This window comes from Hyalella azteca, unplaced genomic scaffold (assembly GCF_000764305.2).
Source record: "Hyalella azteca isolate HAZT.00-mixed unplaced genomic scaffold, Hazt_2.0.2 contig7978, whole genome shotgun sequence".
NCBI classification, from domain to species: Eukaryota; Metazoa; Arthropoda; class Malacostraca; order Amphipoda; family Hyalellidae; genus Hyalella; species Hyalella azteca.
Window position 1 is genome coordinate 239,586 of NW_025938085.1, and position 22,559 is coordinate 262,144.

Consider the following 22,559-nt stretch of genomic DNA (forward strand, 5'->3'; position numbering starts at 1 on the left):
AGTTTGCCGTTACTCGGCAAGAATTCCTAGAGTTCTGGTTACAAGAACTTTTTGCCAAGGGCTTATAGTAACATCTCGGAAATTTCTGCACGGTGTGCGAGCGCAACAATTGCATTTGAGCGAAAACCAATACGCTTGCAGGCGTTCGCATGTCATATATAAAGAGTATCGACAAACCATCGTGCTATGGGCCGAGCAAGAAACTGTGGATGAACCTTCAACAAAATCTGCCTCATGCGGAATCGAATTTCCGAGTATCTTTTACCGCCTGCAGGTTCTCCGAGCTGGGAATAAAAAAGTCTTCAGTTACTGAATCTTCTTCGTGAAATATAGAGAGGCCGATGTTCGGAAAAGGATGAGTGAACATAAGAACGAACGCCGTGATAATGGACGTTCGAATAATCCTAGGATTCGCGGCCGTCAGCACAAAATTTTAGGAAAGGCGCAACAGAAAGTTCCATCAGGATTGAACGGTGATCTCTATCACTGAATATCCTGGTGTTTGAGAAATTCTTTTTTAGATTCAGGCATAAATTAATACGGCTCCGCACAAGCTGCGAATCGTTTGTTTGTGCAATAAAGTAACGCTAGTTTCCTTTCTTCCCACTTGCTAGTATATTTTAGCCAATTTCTCCCAGGAGTTGCTCCAAGAGATCGAATCTGCCCAATTCATTTAGCTCGTATATAATTATAAATCTACGTAGAATCCATCCATTAATTATGTTATATTTCTGAACCGCGCAAGCTTTTAATGCATTTGCTTGCACTTTAAACCCCGTAATTAACTACGGATGAAATCTGTTTACTACAAAGAATAGCAAGCGCGTAGCGTACAAATCAGGGGTGTGTCATAAAATCAACAGCTCAGTTCGGTGCAACCTCGACTGAGCAACTTGCCGCTCATAGTGTGTCAACTTCATCTTAATTAGGAGCTGAAATTTTGCAAACAAGAAACTCGTCTCGGGGCGCAAGCTTTAAACTTAACTCAAGCCGTCGCTAAGGGGGCTGAAAATACGTCGCATTCATTTTGCACAGATACGCGAAATTTGTTTGCGAGGAAAATCAAAATGAATATGAATAGTTTGAATTCTCTAGTATAAATTCGGAATCAGGATCGAAAAATCTCTGAAAAAATCCCAGTTAAATGTTTATTGACTATTCTCATTTCAGGGCTTCGTTACGTTCATCTGAAATTCTAGCCGATACAATTTCTAACTTGAATAATATCATTAGGCAAGGAAACGTATATTGTCTCAAGGAAACACACTATAGTTTTCTAAATAAGTTTGTAACACGTAATCCCAACTGCTTTTGAGCGATTTATTTTGTGTTTGAAGATTGAGCTTACAACCAATATTTTCGAAACCAACTAAAAGATTTCGGATTGTTTTGAAAACAAACTTATTGAGAGACATTTGTTGACTCAAACTTCTCTCTTATTTTGCAGTTCGCTTGCTGGATTTGAGACAGACTTGTCCCTCATCGCTGCTCCTGAAACAAACACCGCAGCCCAAGAGCAAACAACAATAATTGGAAACATGTTCAGACTCAGGAATGGCCGCCATCTTTCCGAAAACAGACATTTCTGGAGCGATACACAGCCTGTTCATTTTTCTCCATTATTGTCGTGCAATGAAATTTTTCCTGGTAGTTGCTAAGAACAAATTATTAATAACGAATTATTTTGTCCTCAGCCGAAATTAAATCAATATAACTGTTACACAGGAACGCCCTTTTTAGCGAATTGAATGGTTTGCAAATTTTCAATAATACGAATATTCCTGCTCTGTTTTCGAACTCTTCCTGAATTTTGGATCTGGTAAAAAATGCAGACCTCACTTTTGTTCGGTCCATATAATTGCTTAACAAGTCACACGCCTCTTGGCTTGATTGTACACTTGACGCTCTTCACAAACCTACTAGTTGGAATAAGCACATTGGAGTACACATCAGTGATAAGTACACGCTACGGGCAACTAAGAGGTGTGTACCAGCACATTCCAGGGGCGGGACGTGTGGCCAAGTATTTAGGCATTCCGTATGCAACACCTCCGATTGCCGGCAACCGTCTTAGCCCAACAAGAGCTCCGTCACAATGGCGAAGCATATTAGATGCGACCGTCATGCCGCCAGCCTGTCCACAAAACCCGCCCAAGAAATACATGAGCCTCTTGCAAAGGCAGAGCGAAGACTGCCTTTACCTCAACTTATATGTTCCAGGTGAGATATCAGACATGCATTCAAGTTAGTTGAAATTAGCTGTACATCGTTCACCACTTTTGAATGCTATTATTATCTTGTTTTGCATTAACATGTCGTAAATACATTTCGTAAAGCCAGCGGGAGGTGGGAGTTTTGTCGCTAATACGGACTGAGGATGTGCATGTGTTTGCAATTCAAGAAGTTTTGCATTTTTTTCATAGATTTAAAGAAAGCTTTAGTCCCATATTGAGATTTTTCCGTTCTTTGATTTGCACAATTCCGTGAATAAAATGTCATTAACTTCTTACAATTTGAAGCTGTGTTTCCTTTAACGTTATCACTATAGGCAGTCAGCCCGTCGCTAAAGTTTGAATAAGTTCCCGAAACTCCGTCACATTCAGCTACTGAAAATCAATCTATTTACAGCAGTTGCATTTTTATAGTTGCCGTCAATTTACGAGAAAAAAATTCTTGACTGGCTCTTGATATGACTCAACGCGAATTATTTCATCCATCCCAATTTCCTTCACTGCTCGCTATCTTAGGCGAAGTTTGCAAAGAACGAATTCACGAAATATTTTCCTTAGAGATTCCGCAAAGAAAAATATGACACTTATATGCATTCTTTCTGTGATGATTTTCCGTTGGCTAAACTAGAAGTTAACTTTGACTTGAAGCTTATGTTAATTTTGCCTGATAAGCAGGTATTCAAGAGAGAAACTTTACCTAAAGGGAAGCAATTTCGTATGCAAATATAAGGTAATATTCTGTAAGTTGCTCTAAGGATGGAAAGTTCTGCTCAGGAAGTAAGGCGACTTCCTTTCGCATTCGCATGGCATTGAGAAAAAATGCTCGGAGCATCATTGGCGAGTCTTGAGGACGGTGATTTGCACACCAAGATTGATTCTGAATCAATGCTTCATGAATAAAAATGTGGATAAAAATATATCTAAAATGCCCTAATCTGTGAATTCGAAAACTTCTACGTGTATTCATTACAGCTAAAAAACATTTGTGCAAAACATGTTTTTCATCTCAAGTTCATTGGCAAAAAGTTTGCAGCCTTGCTTATCTGCCTGCAGTTGAATTCTGACGTAAAGATTTAACCAAAAATAATTAAAAACTGTAAAATTTAAGTGTAGAAACATCATATAAGAATCTCATGAAAAAACTACTGAATTAAAAAAACATTCGTGCGCTCGATTCACTTTTAATGAGATTCAGCCTCCGCTTAAGTCATGTTTTTTTAAATAAGTTCATTACTTTCTTTCCAGGCTCTACTCAGTTTCAATTAGAGATGCAAGTTCTGAAGATATCTAACTATTCATTGCTATCTAACTATATGTAATTAAATTCAATGAAACCTACATTAAAGAAAAACTTTTGCCAAACTACACAACAATTCATTGCTATGCATGTTCGCTCATCTCTGCTAAAGTTGAAAGACTTGTTAAGCGTTTTAAATAGTAATAGTAAGATCATTTGGTTCCTTGGTATTTAGCTTTTGAATTTTAATTAAAGTTTTGAGAATGTTGTTTAAGGGGTAGTTCTTCTTAAACTGAATCACCATAAGAAGCTTTTTTAGTCATTCAAAGAAGCCTGAGGTAATTAACTACATTGAGGTAATGAATGCAAGCAAAGTTGCTTGAAAGTTCATGAACTCATGTACTAAATTTTACTTGTACAGTACCACAAGACTTCTTTAAAATTATTCCTGACCTCTATGTATGTCGTGCGTTCAAACGAACAGAAAAAGAAAAATATTTATTTTATATTCGGCGCCAATGTAATCGAGAAGCTTCAGATCATAACCTGAAGCGCTGGTGTTCATTAAGTCTATGTTTAACAAAAATAAGAAGTAGCTAGTATGAATGGAGGTATATGCTATGTGAATTGCTGAATTTTTCGGTTAGCAGTCCTTCAACATCGAATTCCTGAATCCATCATACAAGACTATTTATGCAATGAATTATTATTCACTATGGAGCCAATTTTTGATTAAAAGTAATTATAATTTAACTGCGGACATAATGAATTTATAACTCACTCTCAATGATTAAATTTCAATATCATTTTCAGTTCAATCATAGACTTTTCGAGAACTGGCGAATTCTTGTTTTGAGTATTGTCAGAATATACGCACAATCATTTCCGAAAGTAATTAGGTTTTTTTTTTAATGCTGAAGTGTTTTTCCATTATTTCACTCATATCAAATGAATTATATATAGATCAAAATGAATTGTTTGAAAATATTCATCGAATAATTAAACGGATAATGATGAGTTTCTTCCTAGCAGATCGCAATTTCCATTTGTTTGCAGTGTATACAAAATCAAAAATATATTCTTTATATTTTTGCGATAACATGAAGTTGGATATTTGGCTCGAGGATGTTTTTAAAATCGAATTGAGCGTCAGTTACGCATGGGAAAGCTCTGATATTTTCAGGAAAATTTATGACCTTTTAAACATTATATTGATTGATGCTGTTCGTAAGTGAGCGGATAATGTTTATATTTTGTCGTGATTATTTTGATGGTCAATAACTTGTAGTTATTTTAAATGCATTGGTGAATGGAAACCACATCAAAATTTACCCTTAGATCTATGTTGTTTATTAAGTTGTACTAATTTGTCGGAAATTTTACCCCAATTTTTCTACTAGTCCTTGTTACTTATAAAGTTCTAATAATTTACCATGCATTAGCGCTTAAGAATTCCTCTTCAATTATTCCACAAACCTTTTTATTTGATTATCTAGCGTCTACCAACACGTATAGGAGCCTTTACAGCAGCAACACATCTTAATCTCAATCTTATGTATTACGTGCCCTCGAAGTTCGTTTGGACCAGACGCCACGACATATGCTTCGTATAATAATAATAATAATAATAATAATAATAATAATAATAATAATAATAATAATAATAATAATAATAATCATAATAATAATAATAATAATAATAATAATAATAACAATAACAATAATAATAATTAATAATAATAATAATAATAATTTATTCATCTATCTTCACAAGATGGAGCCAAGGGGCTGCCCGTGACTGTTCTCTTGCACGGGGAAAGCTTTGACTGGGGAGCAGGCAGCCTGTACGACGGCTCCTACCTCGCCTCCCACGGCCATGTGCTGGTGGCAACCCTCAACTACAGGGTCGGGGTGTTGGGTGAGTCCAAGCCAGTGGTCGGGGTGTTGGGTGAGTCCAAGCCACTGGTCGGGGTTTGGGGTGAGTCCAAGCCAGCGGTCGGGGTGTTGGGCGAGTCCAAGCCAGCGGTCGGGGTGTTGGGTGAGTCCAAGCCAGCGGTCGGGGTGATGGGTGAGTCCAAGCCAGCGGTCGGGGTGTTGGGTGAGTCCAAGCCAGGGGTCGGGGTGTTGGGTGAGTCCAAGCCAGCGGTCGGGGTGTTGGGTGAGTCCAAGCCACCGGTCGGGGTGTTGGGTGAGTCCAAGTCAGCGGTCGGGGTGTTGGGTGAGTCCAAGCCACCGGTCGGGGTGTTGGGTAAGTCCAAGCCAGCGGTCGGGGTGTTGGGGGAGTCCAAGCCACCGGTCGGAGTGTTGGGTGAGTCCAAGTCAGCGATCGGGGTGTTGGGTGAGTCCAAGTCAGCGGTCGGGGTGTTGGGTGAGTCCAAGTCAGAGGTCGGGGTGTTGGGGGAGCCCAAGCCAGCGGTCGTGGTGTTGGGTAAGTCCAAGCCAGCGGTCGGGGTGTTGGGTGAGTCCAAGCCACCGTCTGGTGCTGTGTCTTTTGCTCCTCAACTGTGAGTTAGAGAAAGTTTTCTTGTTTGACTTATATTGAAATGACTGGAGCGACAATAAAATTTGATCAAATTTTGAGTTAATCAGAAATATGAGGGCAAACATTTCAATGCCGCCTTTCCCTTTACGATTCAAAAAAGCGTGTTTACCCTAGACTAAAGGGGTATTTTAAATTTAATTTCTGGATGATGTATCGGGTAAAAAAGGATTAATATGGTGAATTCAGTGGTTAAATGAGCTCACACTAAGATTTAAACCTTTTACAGAGAATAATAGAATAATATGAAGTAATAAATTCTTCTGTGCGGCTTTGACATCGGATTGTGCATGGAATTATAGGTGCATTGTGAGCGGGCATGAAACTTCGATTCGTTCCTTTAATAGCCACGTAATTCAGGACGAATTATCTCGCAGGACGATAATGCAATGGATTTCCAGGCCCACTGAGCTGAACGCTGCCGCAAATCAATCATTATTTTGCTGCAATCATTGTAAAATTCCCTAACTTTACATCTTTTACGAGATTGAAAAAACTGTTCGAAAATATGAGATGACTGCATTGCTCGACACACGTTTATATGTCTGCTAAAATGGTATACAATTAATTCTGAAATTTACTTGGTGCATTAATATGTAAATGAATGAAAATTTAATTACGGGGCGCCAGGAATAATTTTTCCCAGAGAATGCAGTAATACTTTTTTCCGCTCATTAACGAAAAATTGAAAAATTTATTCAGGTTTAGATTTATAACTTATGCGATTCTTCATTTAAATGTAAAGAAACTAAATCTCATCAGTGGTCAATAAAGGGTTTGATCTGGGAATGAAAACGTAACGAATCAATTTTTTTAACATTAAATGGTATTAATAGGCTTTAAAAATACCAGTATTTCAAGAAATGAATCCTTCAATGTTTTAGGAAACTGATGGCTCAGTATACTTTTTGCAGGATTTTTCAACGCGATGCAGCCAGGCTCGCGCCCGATCGTCGCTAACTACGGTCTGATGGACCAGCTGGCATCGTTACATTGGCTGCAGGAGAACATAGGCAGGTTCGGTGGCGACCCGGCGCAGGTGACCGTCATGGCTCACAGCTACGGCGCAGCCTGCCTCTCCCTGCTCATACTCTCGCCCGCCGCCTCGGGTGAGTTGGCGCAGGTGACCGTCATGGCTCACAGCTGCGGCGCAGCCTGCCTCTCCCTGCTCATACTCTCGCCCGCCGCCTCGGGTGAGTTGACGCAGGTGACCTTCATGGCTCCCAGCTACGGCGCAGCCTGCCTCTCCCTGCTCATACTCTCGCCCGCAGCCTCGGGTGAGTTGACGCAGGTGACCGTCATGGCTCTCAGCTACGGCACAGCCTGCCTCTCCCTGCTCATAATCTCGCCCGCAGCCTCGGGTGAGTTGACGCAGGTGACCGTCATGGCTCACAGCTAGTGCAGTCTACTACTTTCTTCGCTCATATTTTCACTCGCTGCCTCGGTTATGTTAAATTCAAATAGAAATTGAATGAAAAATAACTGTACATATTCGTGTAACTCTACGGATGCTTGTCAGTTTATATAAAACGAGGTTGAATAAGAAAAAATGAACTTCCGCAGTTTTATGGCCAGTCAACTGCTTCTTCTCGGTATCGTGTGTAATTCAGACGAAGAGAATTTAATTGATGTATTATAATGCATCAAACGGAATGTGCACTCCTAGGTGTTCCTAGGTGTGTACAGGTTTGAAAAAAAGTTACATGCAAAAAAAAAAAAATGCAAATGCAGTAGCATTTTCTGTTAGTGGATAGAATAAGAAATTTAATTAGTTCAACAATCACCATGCTTACGATTCAGAAAATTATCAAACGTTTATAAATAAATCCAATCTTATATCTTCACCGAAGAGCGTTCATTGCAAAATGAACAGTAAATGACGAAATGTAACATATTTAAAATTTCAATTATCAAGCAACTGCATGAATCAAATTTATGCATTGAAACTTAATGTATTGTTTCCGAATAATTTACTAATTGTGTTTCCAACTTGTCAAACAGCGTTCTTTTTACGCACCATCAAATGTTGTAAACGTTTTCTGCCTCAGTTCACCCGAGTTGATGATGTTGCTGTGGAGCCGGTATAAAATTTGCACAAATTAAATTGTTATTGACATGCATAGCAATTGCCTTTCTTTACATTACTAGCTGCATGCAGAGCTTTTGTTATGATAAGAGATACTCGAGTGCAGCAATAACAACATTGGAGTTTGGCCACCTGTTTGTGGACAAACGATTTTATCTTGTTAATGAAGTTCAAAGTTTTACTTTTCTGACCGCTTTGCAAGAACACACAACGCATTTTTCACTAGTTTGCAATTCTCAGTTAGGCAGGCCATTTAAATGAAATTTAAATTCTGGCCTCGATATTTTGGCCGTCCAAACTGGTTTAGTTTATTTCATAATTTCATAAAATACAGTTATTGTCAATATCATGTAAGAAAGTGTGAACAATTAGGAATTTTTCGTTTAAGATGGAAAAATATGTATGTAAATGATATAAAAAGTTTGTAAATTATATAAAAAGTTTCCAAAAAATTGAAAAAATAAGATTTTTTTTTCAGATTTGAAATTTCATAGCTATGAAAATCCCATGCAATAAAAAATATTGAACTAAATTTCGCATATATATTTTGTCTGTCAGTCTTTCAGTAATAGTGTATCACCACTAGGAATAGATCATATTTTTATACTTGTATTATACGCGGAAACTTTAATAGATCGAGAATAAAGGAATTCCTATAGGGCAGTGAGTGGGGACGTCGATTGCAGAAGTGAGTCAGTAGCAATATTATAGTGTCGGCTCATAATGAGTGGAGACGTCGATTGCAGAAATGAGTCGGTAGCATTATTATAGTGCCTGCTCAAAATGAGTGGAGACGTCGATTGCAGAAATGAGTCGGTAGCATTATTATAGTGCCTGCTCAAAATGAGTGGAGACGACGATTGCAGAAATGAGTCGGTAGCATTATTATTGTGCCTGCTCAAAATGAGTGGAGACGTCGATTGCAGAAGTGAGTCGGTAGCATTATTATAGTGTCTGTGCTTATAATGAGTGGAGACGTCGATTGCAGAAGTGAGCCGGTAGCATTATTATAGTGTCTGTGCTTATAATAAGTGGAAACGTCGATTGCAGAAGTGAGCAGCAGCAATATTATAGTGTCTGTGCTTATATACGTCAGAAGTATTTTGCTGAAAGAGGGTCTTTGTGATTACTCTGGCAGGAACGCATCCTAACTTCACATTTCCAGCCATCCAATTACTGGAATGATGACGATGAAGAAAAATACCATTTATCTTGGTATTAATGACATTTTTTTGTTTGTTTTCTGTTACCTCTTTTCTAATGGAAAATATGAGTATAGAGTGGCTTTTTCAAAATGTCTGTATGGCACTTGAATAATTTATGTTAAAGCTAATGAAGTGAATTAACATGCGAGTAATTCAGTGGCATATAAATATATCAGGTGAATTTAAATCAAATAGACATAATGCTCAACGTATTATTTTCCAGGCAGATAGTACATTATTGAGATTTTTATAAATTTGAAATTCATGACTCGCATTAGTGGTTTGTACATGACCCACTTCAGTACTAATTCTATTCCTGAACAGGGAAGAGAACTATACAAAGAATCAGCAAGAGTTTTGCACCTTGGACTTTCATTCCCTAAATCAGAGAGCAATGCCTCGTAAGCAGGTATTGGGTGAGCTCAATTATGGCTAACATATTCATTGGAGTGAAATGTTAAGTAAAATACGATTAATTTTAATTTTTTTTATCTACTCAGGTTCTGGTTTGTTCCGGCGAGTAGTCCTGATGTCGGGCACGGCCCTGAGCCCGTGGGCACTGGTGCGGGATCCTGCTCATTATGCCCACCAAGTGGCCACGCAGCTCGCATGCCCCTTCCCTCAGCAGCCTGCCACGCATGCTGCATACGAAAAGCTTCTTCACTGCATCAGGAACAGATCTGTCGAACAAATTCTCAAGGTACGACTTTCCTTTATGATGGATGATGAAAACTCTTCGATGGTTGTAGCATCAACTTTAGTTATGCAGTTTTCCTATTCATTTACAAGTGGCTATATTCAGGACCAGTAAGAATTTTCAATCTCTTGAGATGCCGAGCGCTCATCAATGTCGTATAATTCACTAAATTCTATTTCATCTTTCCTTTTCTTGTACTGTTATTAATTTATTAATTATTATATTGTTATATGAATTATTATGTTATATGAATTATTATATGAATTATTATGTTATATGAATTATCAATTCACCCATCATCACCCTTTTGGTCAGTCACATTGGGCAGCATTTAATCGTCTGGACATGTGTGGCAATTGGTTGAACGTCTATCAATTCGGTTGCGGTGATGCTTATCATTCGATCACGCTGATTAATTGCTCTCTCGGCCCTCTTTGTGCGATGCACATAAATATACATAATTTCATTTTATATTCAACAGCAGGACTATTCGCAGTAACACCTATGCTTGTGTGTCTTGTGACCAAGATTGCGTAGAGGCCATCCATCCAATTTTCACCAATGGATTTCCGAAGATATCCTCCCAGCCAATAGGACTTGTGATTTTCTAACAGCTTTTCCTCTTTAACGTTGAAGGTGCAGTTGAGTTCACCTCAATTCCTGTCAGCCATCGGTCCGAGCGAGGACGGCGTCACAGTCAAACCAGACTGGAGACAACGGCTGGCAAATCTGGGTAAGAGGATCTGTCTCTTCCTTGAACGTTTGTTCGTTTCTCCGTAGGCTTGATAACTGCTGCTGCTGCCGTGATAAAGTGATCATTATTGTTCATGTAGTAATTGCTTTATAGCATGAATGAAGTTTTAGAACAGGAATGGTCTCAATTGGTAATGCTTTGGAATTTTTACAAGGCATAGGGAAATCTAAAATAGCTAATGATGGGAATGAAATAGTTCAGAAATTTTTCTTTTGGAATCTGACGATAATCTTAGGATGATTTTGCCGGGTTATTTTCGTTCGTTTGTCATGAATAGTTCGAAGGTTTGACAGTGTGGATGTTGTGGTCGATCATTTTATCTTCAGAATGCATGATGGCAGACAAGTTCGTGACACGTGGTATTTGCCGCGATACAGAGCACCTCTTGAATAGAATATCAGAATTTAGAGCGTATACATGAAACATTTTTCCAGAAGCTATGTATTTTTTGTCATGAATATGAATATATGAATATACAATATACAAATAATATGTTGTATATTATTATGAATATACAAATATGAATATACAAATAATATGTTCTTGAGCGGACCTTCCCATAGAAACTCGAATGAAAAGGACCGTAAAAATTTGAGAACTGAATTCAATGAACCCACTGAAATAATTTGAATATCATACTTCAACAAAAGCTATCATTGAATATTCGGAGAATTATGAACAAAAAAGAGCCATGTTTCTCTGCTCGTCTCTTTCTTGTTGTCATTTTCGCGCTCTTGCCATGTAGGCAGCTGAGAAGGAACTCACTAATGCGTATTCCCAGAGGCCGCAGTTTCTCTTGGGAATAAAAATGCTGAACTTCCCAACAAGACATTAGGAAAACTTGTTTGCTTCCAATTACGTGCGTATAACTGACGAAATTAATCCGAAGTTTAATCGGATGAAAAACATCTAATTATTTTTACAACATTCCTATAAGTAGTATCTTTTTTCACAATCATACGTTAATTCGCAGCAAGAGTTCATGAAAGTAAGAAAAGGAATATTTACACAGAACATTTGCCACTGCTATAGCGCTGATCCGAGTGGTCAAATAAGCCGATAGTCATCAAGTTTTGCAATGTAAGGCACAATTTGTACGAGGCGCACGCAATCTAATCCGCAAAAGCCCTCGACTTTCTCACCACAGCTCTACAGCTCTACGATGGGACCAAAAATTAGCCAGACACGAGCTTTTCTGCTGCCGACAGGGAGAGTGTGAATTCCATCGTGTTTAAAAATATTTGATGTCCGAATATTTGTTTGATTTTTCACGTCTCGTTCATTAACTCGTTAATCATTTCGTTTTGTCTTTAGCATTCACAAATTAGGTTGAGAAAAAACTTAAGTAATAATGATCTAGTTAGATTTTTATTAGGTAAACTGGCACAACAAAACAACAAATGATTCTAAAAATGTTGGCCACGTGGCTCGCACACTCGTTATTCACGAAATTGTCAGGAACTTTTCATGGGTTTTCTTCTTTCCCCGAGAATCCTCCTCTTCAAACTTCCCCTTCAAACTTTTCGCTTTTATAGACCCAGTTTTCTTCTCTTGCTCACATTAAAGCCGAAACTTTTCTTCAATAGAATCCTGAAAATGTTACGAACATAATCATTTATTGCGAGAAAATAATTTAAAGTTTGTCGGGAAATTTGCATGACTTCCGCAATTTTTCATGTCTTTTATATTGTCAATTATTACGATGCAATATTACAAAGGAAAGCCTCACAACAAATTCACATTCATTTCGAAATTATATCTATCCACTCTAAAAATTCTGGAAAATATCGGGTGGTTAAAAAATAACTCCCTCGCTTTATACGGTTTCTTCTCGTCTTGCTTGGCTGCTTGGCAATGCGATTTTTTTCGATCTGTGCAAAGTGATATGATGAATTTTTTCGTTAAATAGAATGTTCAAAACGCATCAATGGAAGAAATTATATGAAATTTCGTAGAATTTTCTAGCTGCTGGAAGATTTTTGATTCGCTACCATTATACAATTGCGAAACGTAGGTTGTAAAAAAATTGTTCCAACGGAATTTGCAAGTTCGGACGTCGGTCTTTGCACTCCATTCCTAATATTTCGAATACATTTATTTTCATATCGATTCATATGTATCAAGATGTATCTTAAAAATTATTTACAGCTTTACGTTGGGACATCAGGTACCGAATGTTTTCTTTTATCTCCGACAAAACTTTTGATACTGTACTGACCTACATCGTGCCAATACATTCGGTAATAAAATGGAGTGGTCTTAGGTTCGGACGGCAAGACTCAAGTTGAAGTACTCCTGGGCGTTTCGGAAGTGATGCGTGACAAGATCTTCACTGAAGAACAAGAGGAGAAAGGCATCGACGCGAACACTCGAGATAAACTCGTCAGGACGTTTGTAGCGAATAACTACCACTACCATCTGCAGGTGAGACTACTTCTTTAACTATTGTGAGGAGCAATGTTGTGAAATTTTAACGTAGAAGATATGTGGACCTTTTGTCACTTTAATTTTCGTCTCTAAAGTACAAACTAAATGACTTCTAAATCGCTACATTTATGTAGTCGAGAGTATTTCTGAATGGGTTTTATTTTAAGTGGTTTCACTGCGCACGCGTCATTAGTAAGCGTGATTTTATATTAGCTGCATTATTTTAAAATAGAAGTTTGAATGGAAAGAACTAGTTTTCATTACGCATGAATCGAAGAAAGCAAAAGCATAAGTTTAATTATTCAACGTATGTCGTGCACCTGTAAACTTTTTGAAAATGTGTACGAAATCTAATTGGAGAAGAAATCTTTAGCAATATTATTGCACATAAACTGCATTGTAAAAAGTCTTGCACATTTTAATTTTCATCTGGAGCACCGGGATTCCCGAGTATCGCAACGAGGGAGCTTTGAAGTATGAAGCACTTTATATTTCGTCCTAGAAAGATGAGGCGTCGTTTTCTGGGCCTGCCACATAATAGAAGTGAGCTGACAGAGTCCGGGTCTTGAGAGTGGGATTATCTTCTGAGCTGACAGAAAGTGCTAAGAATGTTGTCCCGGCGTCTTCAGACCATCGATTCTAAGCCATTCGGCCGAACACATCACTCTATTTCTGTTGTACTTGTCATCACTCTATTTCTGTTGTATTTGTCAACACTCTATTTCTGTTGTATTTTACATCAGACTATTTCTGTTATACTTTACAGCAGGCTATTTCTATTATACTTTGTACAGCAGGCTATTTCTGTTATATTTTATATTGCTCTATTTCTGTTATATTCAGAAAAATCTCACTCTTTTGAGCACTTTTGACATTAACAAAATCTTATTAATAAGCTGTGTGAAGAACATCAGGCCAAGCGAAAATTAAAACACAATATTCGTTATGTTTGGGTTTGATTGAACGCCAGGTCCTTTAAATGTGTAAAATATTATTGAGTATTTTCTGCAATGTTGTTTTGTATTTTGTTGTTGCAAAATTCTTAGTTTAAAAAATTTAAAATGAAACATTTTATTTTGAAATAAGTTAAGACTGTTACCACATCCTAATTTATCTTTTGCTTATAAGAACATTGTTGGTCAAAATTTTATTTACAATGTGGGAAAATTTCTCCATAATCCAAGCGTTGGAGAATAAATTTATAGGTCGTGCGTCAATAGGAATACTGGCAACTTTTAAAGCGCGTTTAATTTTTCAAGGGAGCATAAGGTGGATTTGTATTAGTTATATGGGAATTTCATTCGAGGTTTTCTTTATGAAACCTTTGCTTCGTTCCACATGAAAAACATACCTCACAAATACTATCCACTTAACTTTTTCGTCTCTCACAATCCCAGGAGCTGGTGCTCGCGATCACAGCAGAGTACACCGACTGGGCGCGCCCCTCGCAACACCCGCTGGCCCTGCGCGACATGACCGCTGAGGCGCTACACGACGCGTCCCTTGTCGCCCCGGCGCTCACGGCAGCCAACAGCTTCAGCTCCGCTAAACGCAACACATTCTTCTACGTGCTCGACAACAGACCCAGAGATCAGGTATCCATTAATGCAACACCTGTCTCTTATACACATCTAGATGTGTATAAGCAGCGGTCGGGGTGTTGGGTGAGTCCAAGCCAGCGGTCGGGGTGTTGGGGGAGTCCAAGCCAGCTGTCGGGGTGTTGGGTAAGTCCAAGCCAGCGGTCGGGTTGTTGGGTGAGTCCAAGCCAGCGGTCGGGGTGTTGGGGGAGTCCAATCCAGCGGTCGGGGTGTTGAGGGAGTCCAAGCCAGCGGTCGGGGTGTTGGGTAAATCCAAGCCAGCGGTCGGGGTGTTAGGGGAGTCCAAGTCAGCGGTCGGGGTGTTGGGTGAGTCCAAGCCAGCGGTCGGGGTGTTGGGGGAGTCCAAGCCAGCGGTCGGGGTGTTGGGTATCTTCTACGTGCTCGACAACAGACCCAGAGATCAGGAATCCATTAATGCAACACATTCTTCTACGTGCTCGACAACAGACCCAGAGATCAGGTATGCATTAAAGCATCAGCTTCTTGCATGTGCTCGACAACAGACACAGAGATCAGGTATGCATTTTCCACATCACCCTTTATGTATGTGCTAGACAAATCAACAAAGCGCTTATAAATGAATGTGCACACGTAATACTGAAGATTTTAATTTTAATTAAAAATGTCAGTCTGTTTTCTTAAATGATCAACGCCTTGAAAATTTTTAGAAACTTTGAATGATTGAAGAAATTCAATTTGTTTCTTAACCTAGCCATGACAATCAATAATTATACAATCGAAAAGACAGAACTGCGTATATCGGAGGCTCAATAAAGACATTGTATGCGATTGAATGGTACTAACCTGAAGAAATAACAATTCGATGCTTGAAGAGAATGGCTGGTGTAAGCCTTTGCGGGGAAATAAAAATATCTGCTTGAGTTGGAGCCAAGAGTTTCCTCGTCTCTGAAAGCAGCAATCTAAGAGTGCAATAAGAATTAGTGTCGCTCGCAGAAGGAAATTGTGTGGTCATGAAGTCTTTGCTAACAACCTTTTTGGACGTTTGGCGTCGATATTTGGCGAAGCCCTGCGCTCATAAATAATGCCGACAACCATAGGGTTTTATCCCAGCTACGCCTCTCTGATGCAGATCTACGACGCGGTGGGTTCAGCTTGAAGTCATGCAACGTCTCGAGGTTATGTGTTTGAATACGTGACATAATTCCCACAGCAAAAAAAAAATATATATATATGGAGGAAAAATGAAGGCATGGAAATTTTATTTGAATCACTACATAATTTTTCTTAGAAAACATCAGGTGAACTTGGATGGTAAAATTTTTATCATCTTCCAATTTTCAATAATTTTCAGCTGCAACCGACACTAATTAAAAGGTTGAAAATCATTTTCATAGAAGCCCTCAGCGAATAATCAACGATGTCGAACTCTTTTTTAGTAAATTAACAGGTGTAACATAAACGTATTGTATTATTCCATCGTTGTCTCACATTCGTCAAATCTCTGCAGGTGTTCATTAAAACGTATGTCTTGTTTAATTGGTTGTAATGTAATAGCCAGGATGCCGACCACACGGACAAAAGAATCGATGCTCCACCGTTGATTGGTCCTGACGGCGTAAATTACGAATGAATTAAAACGAACGGACTGCAATGAATCGGTCGCCCAATAATCTTTCAATGGGTTCGTGGCGCTGTCCCAACAATGGAAATTTTAACGGCTGTGTTCATGCATCTATTGTTACTCTAAATTGCAATGACATATGAAATTTATTGCATACAATCAAGCTTCAACTATTGAATCTGAAACCTCAATACAAAAATGCAATTAGGGCAGATTGGGTTGAAAAATAATTGCTCGAACATGGATTTGATTTCGAATTTGTTTGTGTATCATATATTTCTTTAATGAGTGAGATGAAATATGGCGGCATTGTTTAGTGGAATATTCCAAATGTGAGAAGCAAAATATCCCTGACAACATCTCTGCACAAAACGCGTCTGGAGAGACGGGATATTAAATGCAGAATTTATTACTTTTCTCGTCCCTACACGTGCGATCTCGCTTTATTTCTTTCCCCGAAAAATAAGCGCACCGTTGCCAAAATCCATTCTATTTTTGTTGCATCAGACCACGAGGCCATATCCGTGAATGGGAAGACTCGTCTATAGTCTCGTCAGCATATTTTTAATCGATCTGCAGCATTGCGAGGGATTTTTGTTGGGACTCTTTTAATTGAGGACAACAGGTTCGACTAATTGTGTCCTTGTTAATTTCCGTGCCGTCACTCCTCAAATTGTCATTATTTAGTCCCTTTGATGATTTCATGCTTGTTAGAATTAAGGATAATTAGTGGTATGGTCACATCTTGAACTTACAGCAACCAAGTGATTTCCACCGAAAATTTTCAGTACTTTCGAAAAAAAATTGATCATGTCATTTATTTATTGTCATTGCCTGTCAATGTAGAGTGACGTTTTTGTTCGCAGTAATCGCGACACTTCGAGATAAATTGATTATTTTTTGTCGCGCATCCAACCAAGAGTCAATACGGCAGCAATATATCTCTTCGAGATGGCTGAACGAGATCGCTCTATTGCAAGCGATGAACAATAGAAGACGTGGCTGGCAAGCTCTCGCTTTTCAACGCGTGAGGAGCAGAAACGCGTGAAAGCAATGGGCTGGGGAGGGCAGACAAAAAACATCGAATAACACAAACGAAAAGGAAGCGTTTTACTCTCTATTTTTCAATTTGAATTCAATAGGAATCAATAAATGTGAGTAATTTCCTTGCTGTATTTCTTATATGTATTTGGAGAAGAGCGCCAGCTCTATTACCTAGCGACAAAATTTATTTTCCTTATTATCGATTCTAGTCTTCAAGAGTTCGTCATAAATTACAAGTAGATCCATCGATCACAGAATTGAGCTGTCAGAAGATTGATCTCTCAAACTTTTCCCGTTTAGACTTGGTCTTGCATAAATTGATGACGAAGTCTCATTTGTTTTATTGTCCAGTCTCAGGCACCTTTGACGGAGCTCGACTTGCTGCTTGGGAGTCCGCTGGGTGCCAACCATCCTCTCCAGCCGCCCAGGAACTATACAAAGCAAGACAAACTCTTGAGTGAAGTGGTCATTCAGCTGTGGGCCAACTTTGCCAGGACCGGGTGAGTTTTTTGCCTACTGACTCTAGTAAGGAAAAATCTTGAAATTTGAGGCTAACTGGCACAATTTTAGTTCTCCTGCGTTAATTTTAATATGGAACAGTAGAATTTTTTTCAGGAAACTAATTTTTACATGATATAGTGGGTAGAAAATGGATCTTAATATTTCATTTAGATAGGAGAAGGTCGAGGTTTTTTCGCAGGTTGAGAAAAAACAGAACAGAAATTTTCTGTTTTTTTTTTGTTTCCGAAAATCCCTGCGAGGATCCCTCTGGTCCGTAATAAATAATAATAATTGAAGAGGAATGACAAATTCAAATTAGCCAAAGGCTAATTCAGTATAAAGTTGTCAGTTGAAGTAGAGTAAAGAACGCTTCAACGTACTTTACTAAATTTTGCAACCACAATAATTTATCCTGGTATGATTTTTTTTGCGCGATTTTTATATGAAAAATTGCAATGTCGCAAGCGTAAATAAATACTGTGGCATATGAACTCAAATTTGAATTTATTATTCTTAATTTCCGACTCTTTGGTCTCATTTCTTTCCTTTCATTTTTAATATAAGTGATAACACGTGCATTTCTGAGGCACGTATTACCTACCACTCTAGCGTAAAATTCATTGCTCAAACCTTTTTATTTAAGGTTTCGAATGCTAAAATTAATTTTTAAATAGAGCGTCTTTGCGGGAAAAATATTGTTAACATAGACTTTCGAATCTACAGTGAAATATTTTTACAACTATTTCGAGCTTCAAAGGCTTCATTTGAATTTGAGTGTTATATCAATCGGAATATTTTTCACTCTAATAAAAATACAGCTGCCGGAAACTGAATTGAATTGACCTGTATTTCAGTTGAGGGCAGATAGGCTGTTAGGGATTGCAATAGGATTCGTGATATTAATCATTTTATTTTTGATTAACCACCGCTATGACTTCGCCCATGAATGTTTTCTTATATGTCATTGTTGCATGATCCACCACAGATGTACGAGGTCCCATTGGTTCTGGCAATATTAGAGATTAGAATATGCGTGTAAATTGAGTGGTGCTTGAATAATTACTGTCGTTAATTTAAGGATAAATGTATATATGTTATTTATTCACGTGTATAGTGTTCGGTTCCATATTCAGTGTTTAGCTAATTATTTCTAATCCTAAATTTGGGTTTATTTCTATATTCCAGAAAGGCTCCGAATCTCTAATCCGAAAGTAAAACATGAAATAAGGAAACGCACGGTTTCTTTTGTCGATTTGATTTCTTGTATTTACCGTTTTTTCATTACAGTTTTTATCATCATTTTATTCATCCTTTATTTGCCACTATACCTACGACAAGGCGGTATCAAGATGTTCCATATTCATATAACCTGCGCTATAAATGCGGTTTACAAGAATTGGCCTTATTTTAAAATATCTGGTAACACATTTAAATATCCGGATATTAATGGGATTATCCATAATATTTATTCAATCCGCAATGATCTTCATCCGGTCAACATCAACTTTCCTGCTATCATAATAATTCTCAAATCTAAATCGGGTGAATTATAGGAGTACGTGCTAGAAATCCTTTGTTCGAAGAGTCTTCGTTTATTTTTAATGAAACAACTAAATAGAGCGGAAAAATATATAAAATAAGTACAGTTGATCAACGATCACTTCACATTTCAAATTAACGCGATTTTTTCGATCGAAACATTTGAAGCCAGAGGAAATCAAAATTCTAAAAATTTTATCGTGAAATATGCGCTCGCTAGAAAGTACATATTTCATTTGTCGTTGTTTCTTGTCCATCGTAAAAATATATGATTTTACATATTTTTTTCAAGCCTGAGTTAAATAATCGCGAACTCATGAATAAGAAAATGTCGGTCACATGACCATAGATGTTTTGTTGAGATATTTCTGGCTACGCTGATCTTATATAGGCATTTTGATATGCTTATTTACCTTTTTATTCCGGCAGGATAAATATAATTAAGCATCATCTTCATTATTCATTGAGAGACTTTCTTTTTCAGGAATAAAATATAACTCAAAATTTGGTACTGAGTTGTATTTTTCTTTAGATAAGTTTTCTTCTAGTTATTAAAATTTCCACGCCACAATGTCCTGCAATATTGAGTCTTTTTACTTATTATTCAACAATCACCACGACTTTTCTTCTCAATATTCATTAGTTATACTAGAAATTATTAGATCACATTTCGTCCTCTTCGAAGCTATCAACGAAGAGAAATAAAATATTATTTAATATTGTTGATATTATTTAATATATAATAAAATATGATTAGTATATAGGCAATCTTCGAAGCTGTTTATATGTATTTTAAATTTACTTTATCCTTTAATTACTTTATCCTTTTTAATTAATTACCTTTGGTTAATTAAATAAGAGTTAATTTAATTAACTTTTATCCTTTACTTTTACTTTAATGGCTTGTAATGAATGGTTTTATATTAGGGACCCCAACGGCGTGGAGTACAACTCGAGTGCCGTGCCTGCCGCGGCCGACCACGACCGCTCCCAGTACCGCGCTACCTCGTGGGAGCCTTACGACATCGAACACAAGAAGTACCTCGAGCTTGGTAAGCTGCTGGTAACGTTCAAGATAGAATAAAGAAATTGATTAATGGCTTAAAAATGAAAATCACTTTTCGTTGTACTGTTTTATTCCTCGTGTTACTTTATTTTAATTAGATTTTTTTTAAATAAGTAAAATGCTTGACAGAAAAATAAATTTAAGTCCTGGGCATATATCCTAAACAAGTATTATGGAATATTATAAGCTACACCGAGTTCAATTCCTAATTTATATTGGTTTATTTTCAGTCTACCCAAAATATTTGGAATTTACATTTATTTGAATTGCGTGTTATTGTAACAGGCCCAGGCAGGGGCAGAGTGCGTGACCACTACAGGGCTCCTCAAGTGGCCCTCTGGACTTGGTTGTTGCCAGCCCTCGAGAAAGTGGGCTCAAGATTTGGTCCTGATTCATCTTTCCATGACGCATACGCAAGTTCCGACTCATTTTCAGGGCCAACCCGACCTAGGGCTTTGCTTCCTTTAACTTCAACACGAACACCAACATTAAAAGATCCTCACCACCCAGATAGTGGCCTCAATAGCGACTTAAGTAACATGACGAACCCCACTATGAGCATCCACGATATGATGGATACCATCGAAGCCGTCCAGGTGACAGGCAAAGAGAGTTTTATGGATGATGTCCACTACACTACTGCGCTCAGCCTCACCGCAGCCTTGGGCATCTCTTTGCTACTGCTTAACATCCTGGTTTTGGCAGCATTCCATTACCGGAGAGGAGTGGCGTCTAAATCAGAAGGTCATAACTCAGGACGAAATAGAGGCCCTACTGCTGGGTCATCTCCGTCTCACTGCGAGACTCTCCCTTCCTCAGATACTTTACGATCCCTGGCTTGTCCTCAGGACTGGCCTCCAGACTACACGGTGTCGTCATGCGTGGACTCGGATCAAATTGCTTCCATGCATCCATGACAATTACCTTTAGATTTGACGTTGCCGCCTGCGCCGGCTAATGTCCCCAGTCCTGTTTCCTCGTGGACAAGCACGACAGCGAACGTTATCGTCACAGTACAAAGTCCAGTTACATCACACGGGGTTTCAACTTTCAATAACAAGACGCAGTGCCACTTCGCTCATCATTCTCCACTTCTGCACAATCCACAAGAAAATAAGTCAAGCATTCAGTCGTGTCCTGTAGGAAATTTTTCTCTTCAACCAGTAAAGCATTCACAAATCAAAAAAATTCAGCAACAAGAGCACACACAGCAACAGCAGCAAACACAACACGCACTCAAACGTCAGTCCGACAAAGCTCAAGAGTCTCAAGTTCAAACACCGCCCCTTACTTCTTCTCTCCCCGATCTCTATCCTGCTTCGTCATCGCCGAATTCACACCTCACATTCCTTTAGTTATCCGCTGAAAGTTTCGTCTCGTTTGGCTAAATGTGTGTCTGTGATGACATTATTATTACAAAGCAGTGTTTCTACACGCTATTGCGCAAGTGTTAATTTGCCAAGAACAAAAAAGCGTGTTCATCCGTGGCAGAAGCTGTTTTTCAACAGTCATTTATTGAGTACCTTGATTCGATAAGGTCGCGAAGCTCATATTTTTTACTTGGTTGAATCTTTCAACATATTGTACAGTGTACATACAAAACGTTCGTAAGAAATATGAGTGTAAATGTATTGTACATAGCCAAAGAGTTGGTCGACGAAAAAGTACTGAAAACTTATCTTTAATAACCTGATCATCGAATGTCAAAGTATTAAAAAATTTTCGCTCGTGATTGTTGTGAAATGATCAATTCATCCGCTGAGAAATGAAATGACTATTCATCCGAATTCATCCGCTGAAAAATGAAATGGCTATTAGAAGTCAGATAGGCAGAGTGGTTAAGGTTTCGAAGGCCTCAAATTTATGAGGTTATAGTTTGATTGTAAATGTAAACCATGCAGTTATATTTTGCAGTGCAAAATTAAAATTTTTGTTAATTAGGATCAATCGACACTCCTATTCAAATTAATAACAGTTTAGAGAAAAATGTCATTCGTCGCTGTCAAGGGCATGGTCAGTCCCTTGCTTGGTTTGCATGGGCGTGTCAGGTTTG

At 38.3% G+C, this 22,559-nt stretch overlaps 1 protein-coding gene across 1 annotated transcript; it reads left to right on the forward strand.

The window, feature by feature from the left end:
- The first annotated feature begins 1,624 nt into the window (after nt 1-1,624).
- On the forward strand, nt 1,625-22,218 carry LOC108665530 (neuroligin-1). Its single transcript, XM_047881442.1, has 10 exons — nt 1,625-2,220; nt 5,243-5,386; nt 6,922-7,284; nt 9,799-9,998; nt 10,632-10,728; nt 13,013-13,173; nt 14,574-14,771; nt 17,752-17,900; nt 20,368-20,492; nt 20,792-22,218. The coding sequence occupies exons 1-10, from the start codon at nt 1,827-1,829 to the stop codon at nt 21,421-21,423; spliced, it is 2,463 nt and encodes an 820-aa protein (XP_047737398.1). The 5' UTR covers nt 1,625-1,826; the 3' UTR covers nt 21,424-22,218.
- The last annotated feature ends 341 nt before the right edge of the window (nt 22,219-22,559 follow it).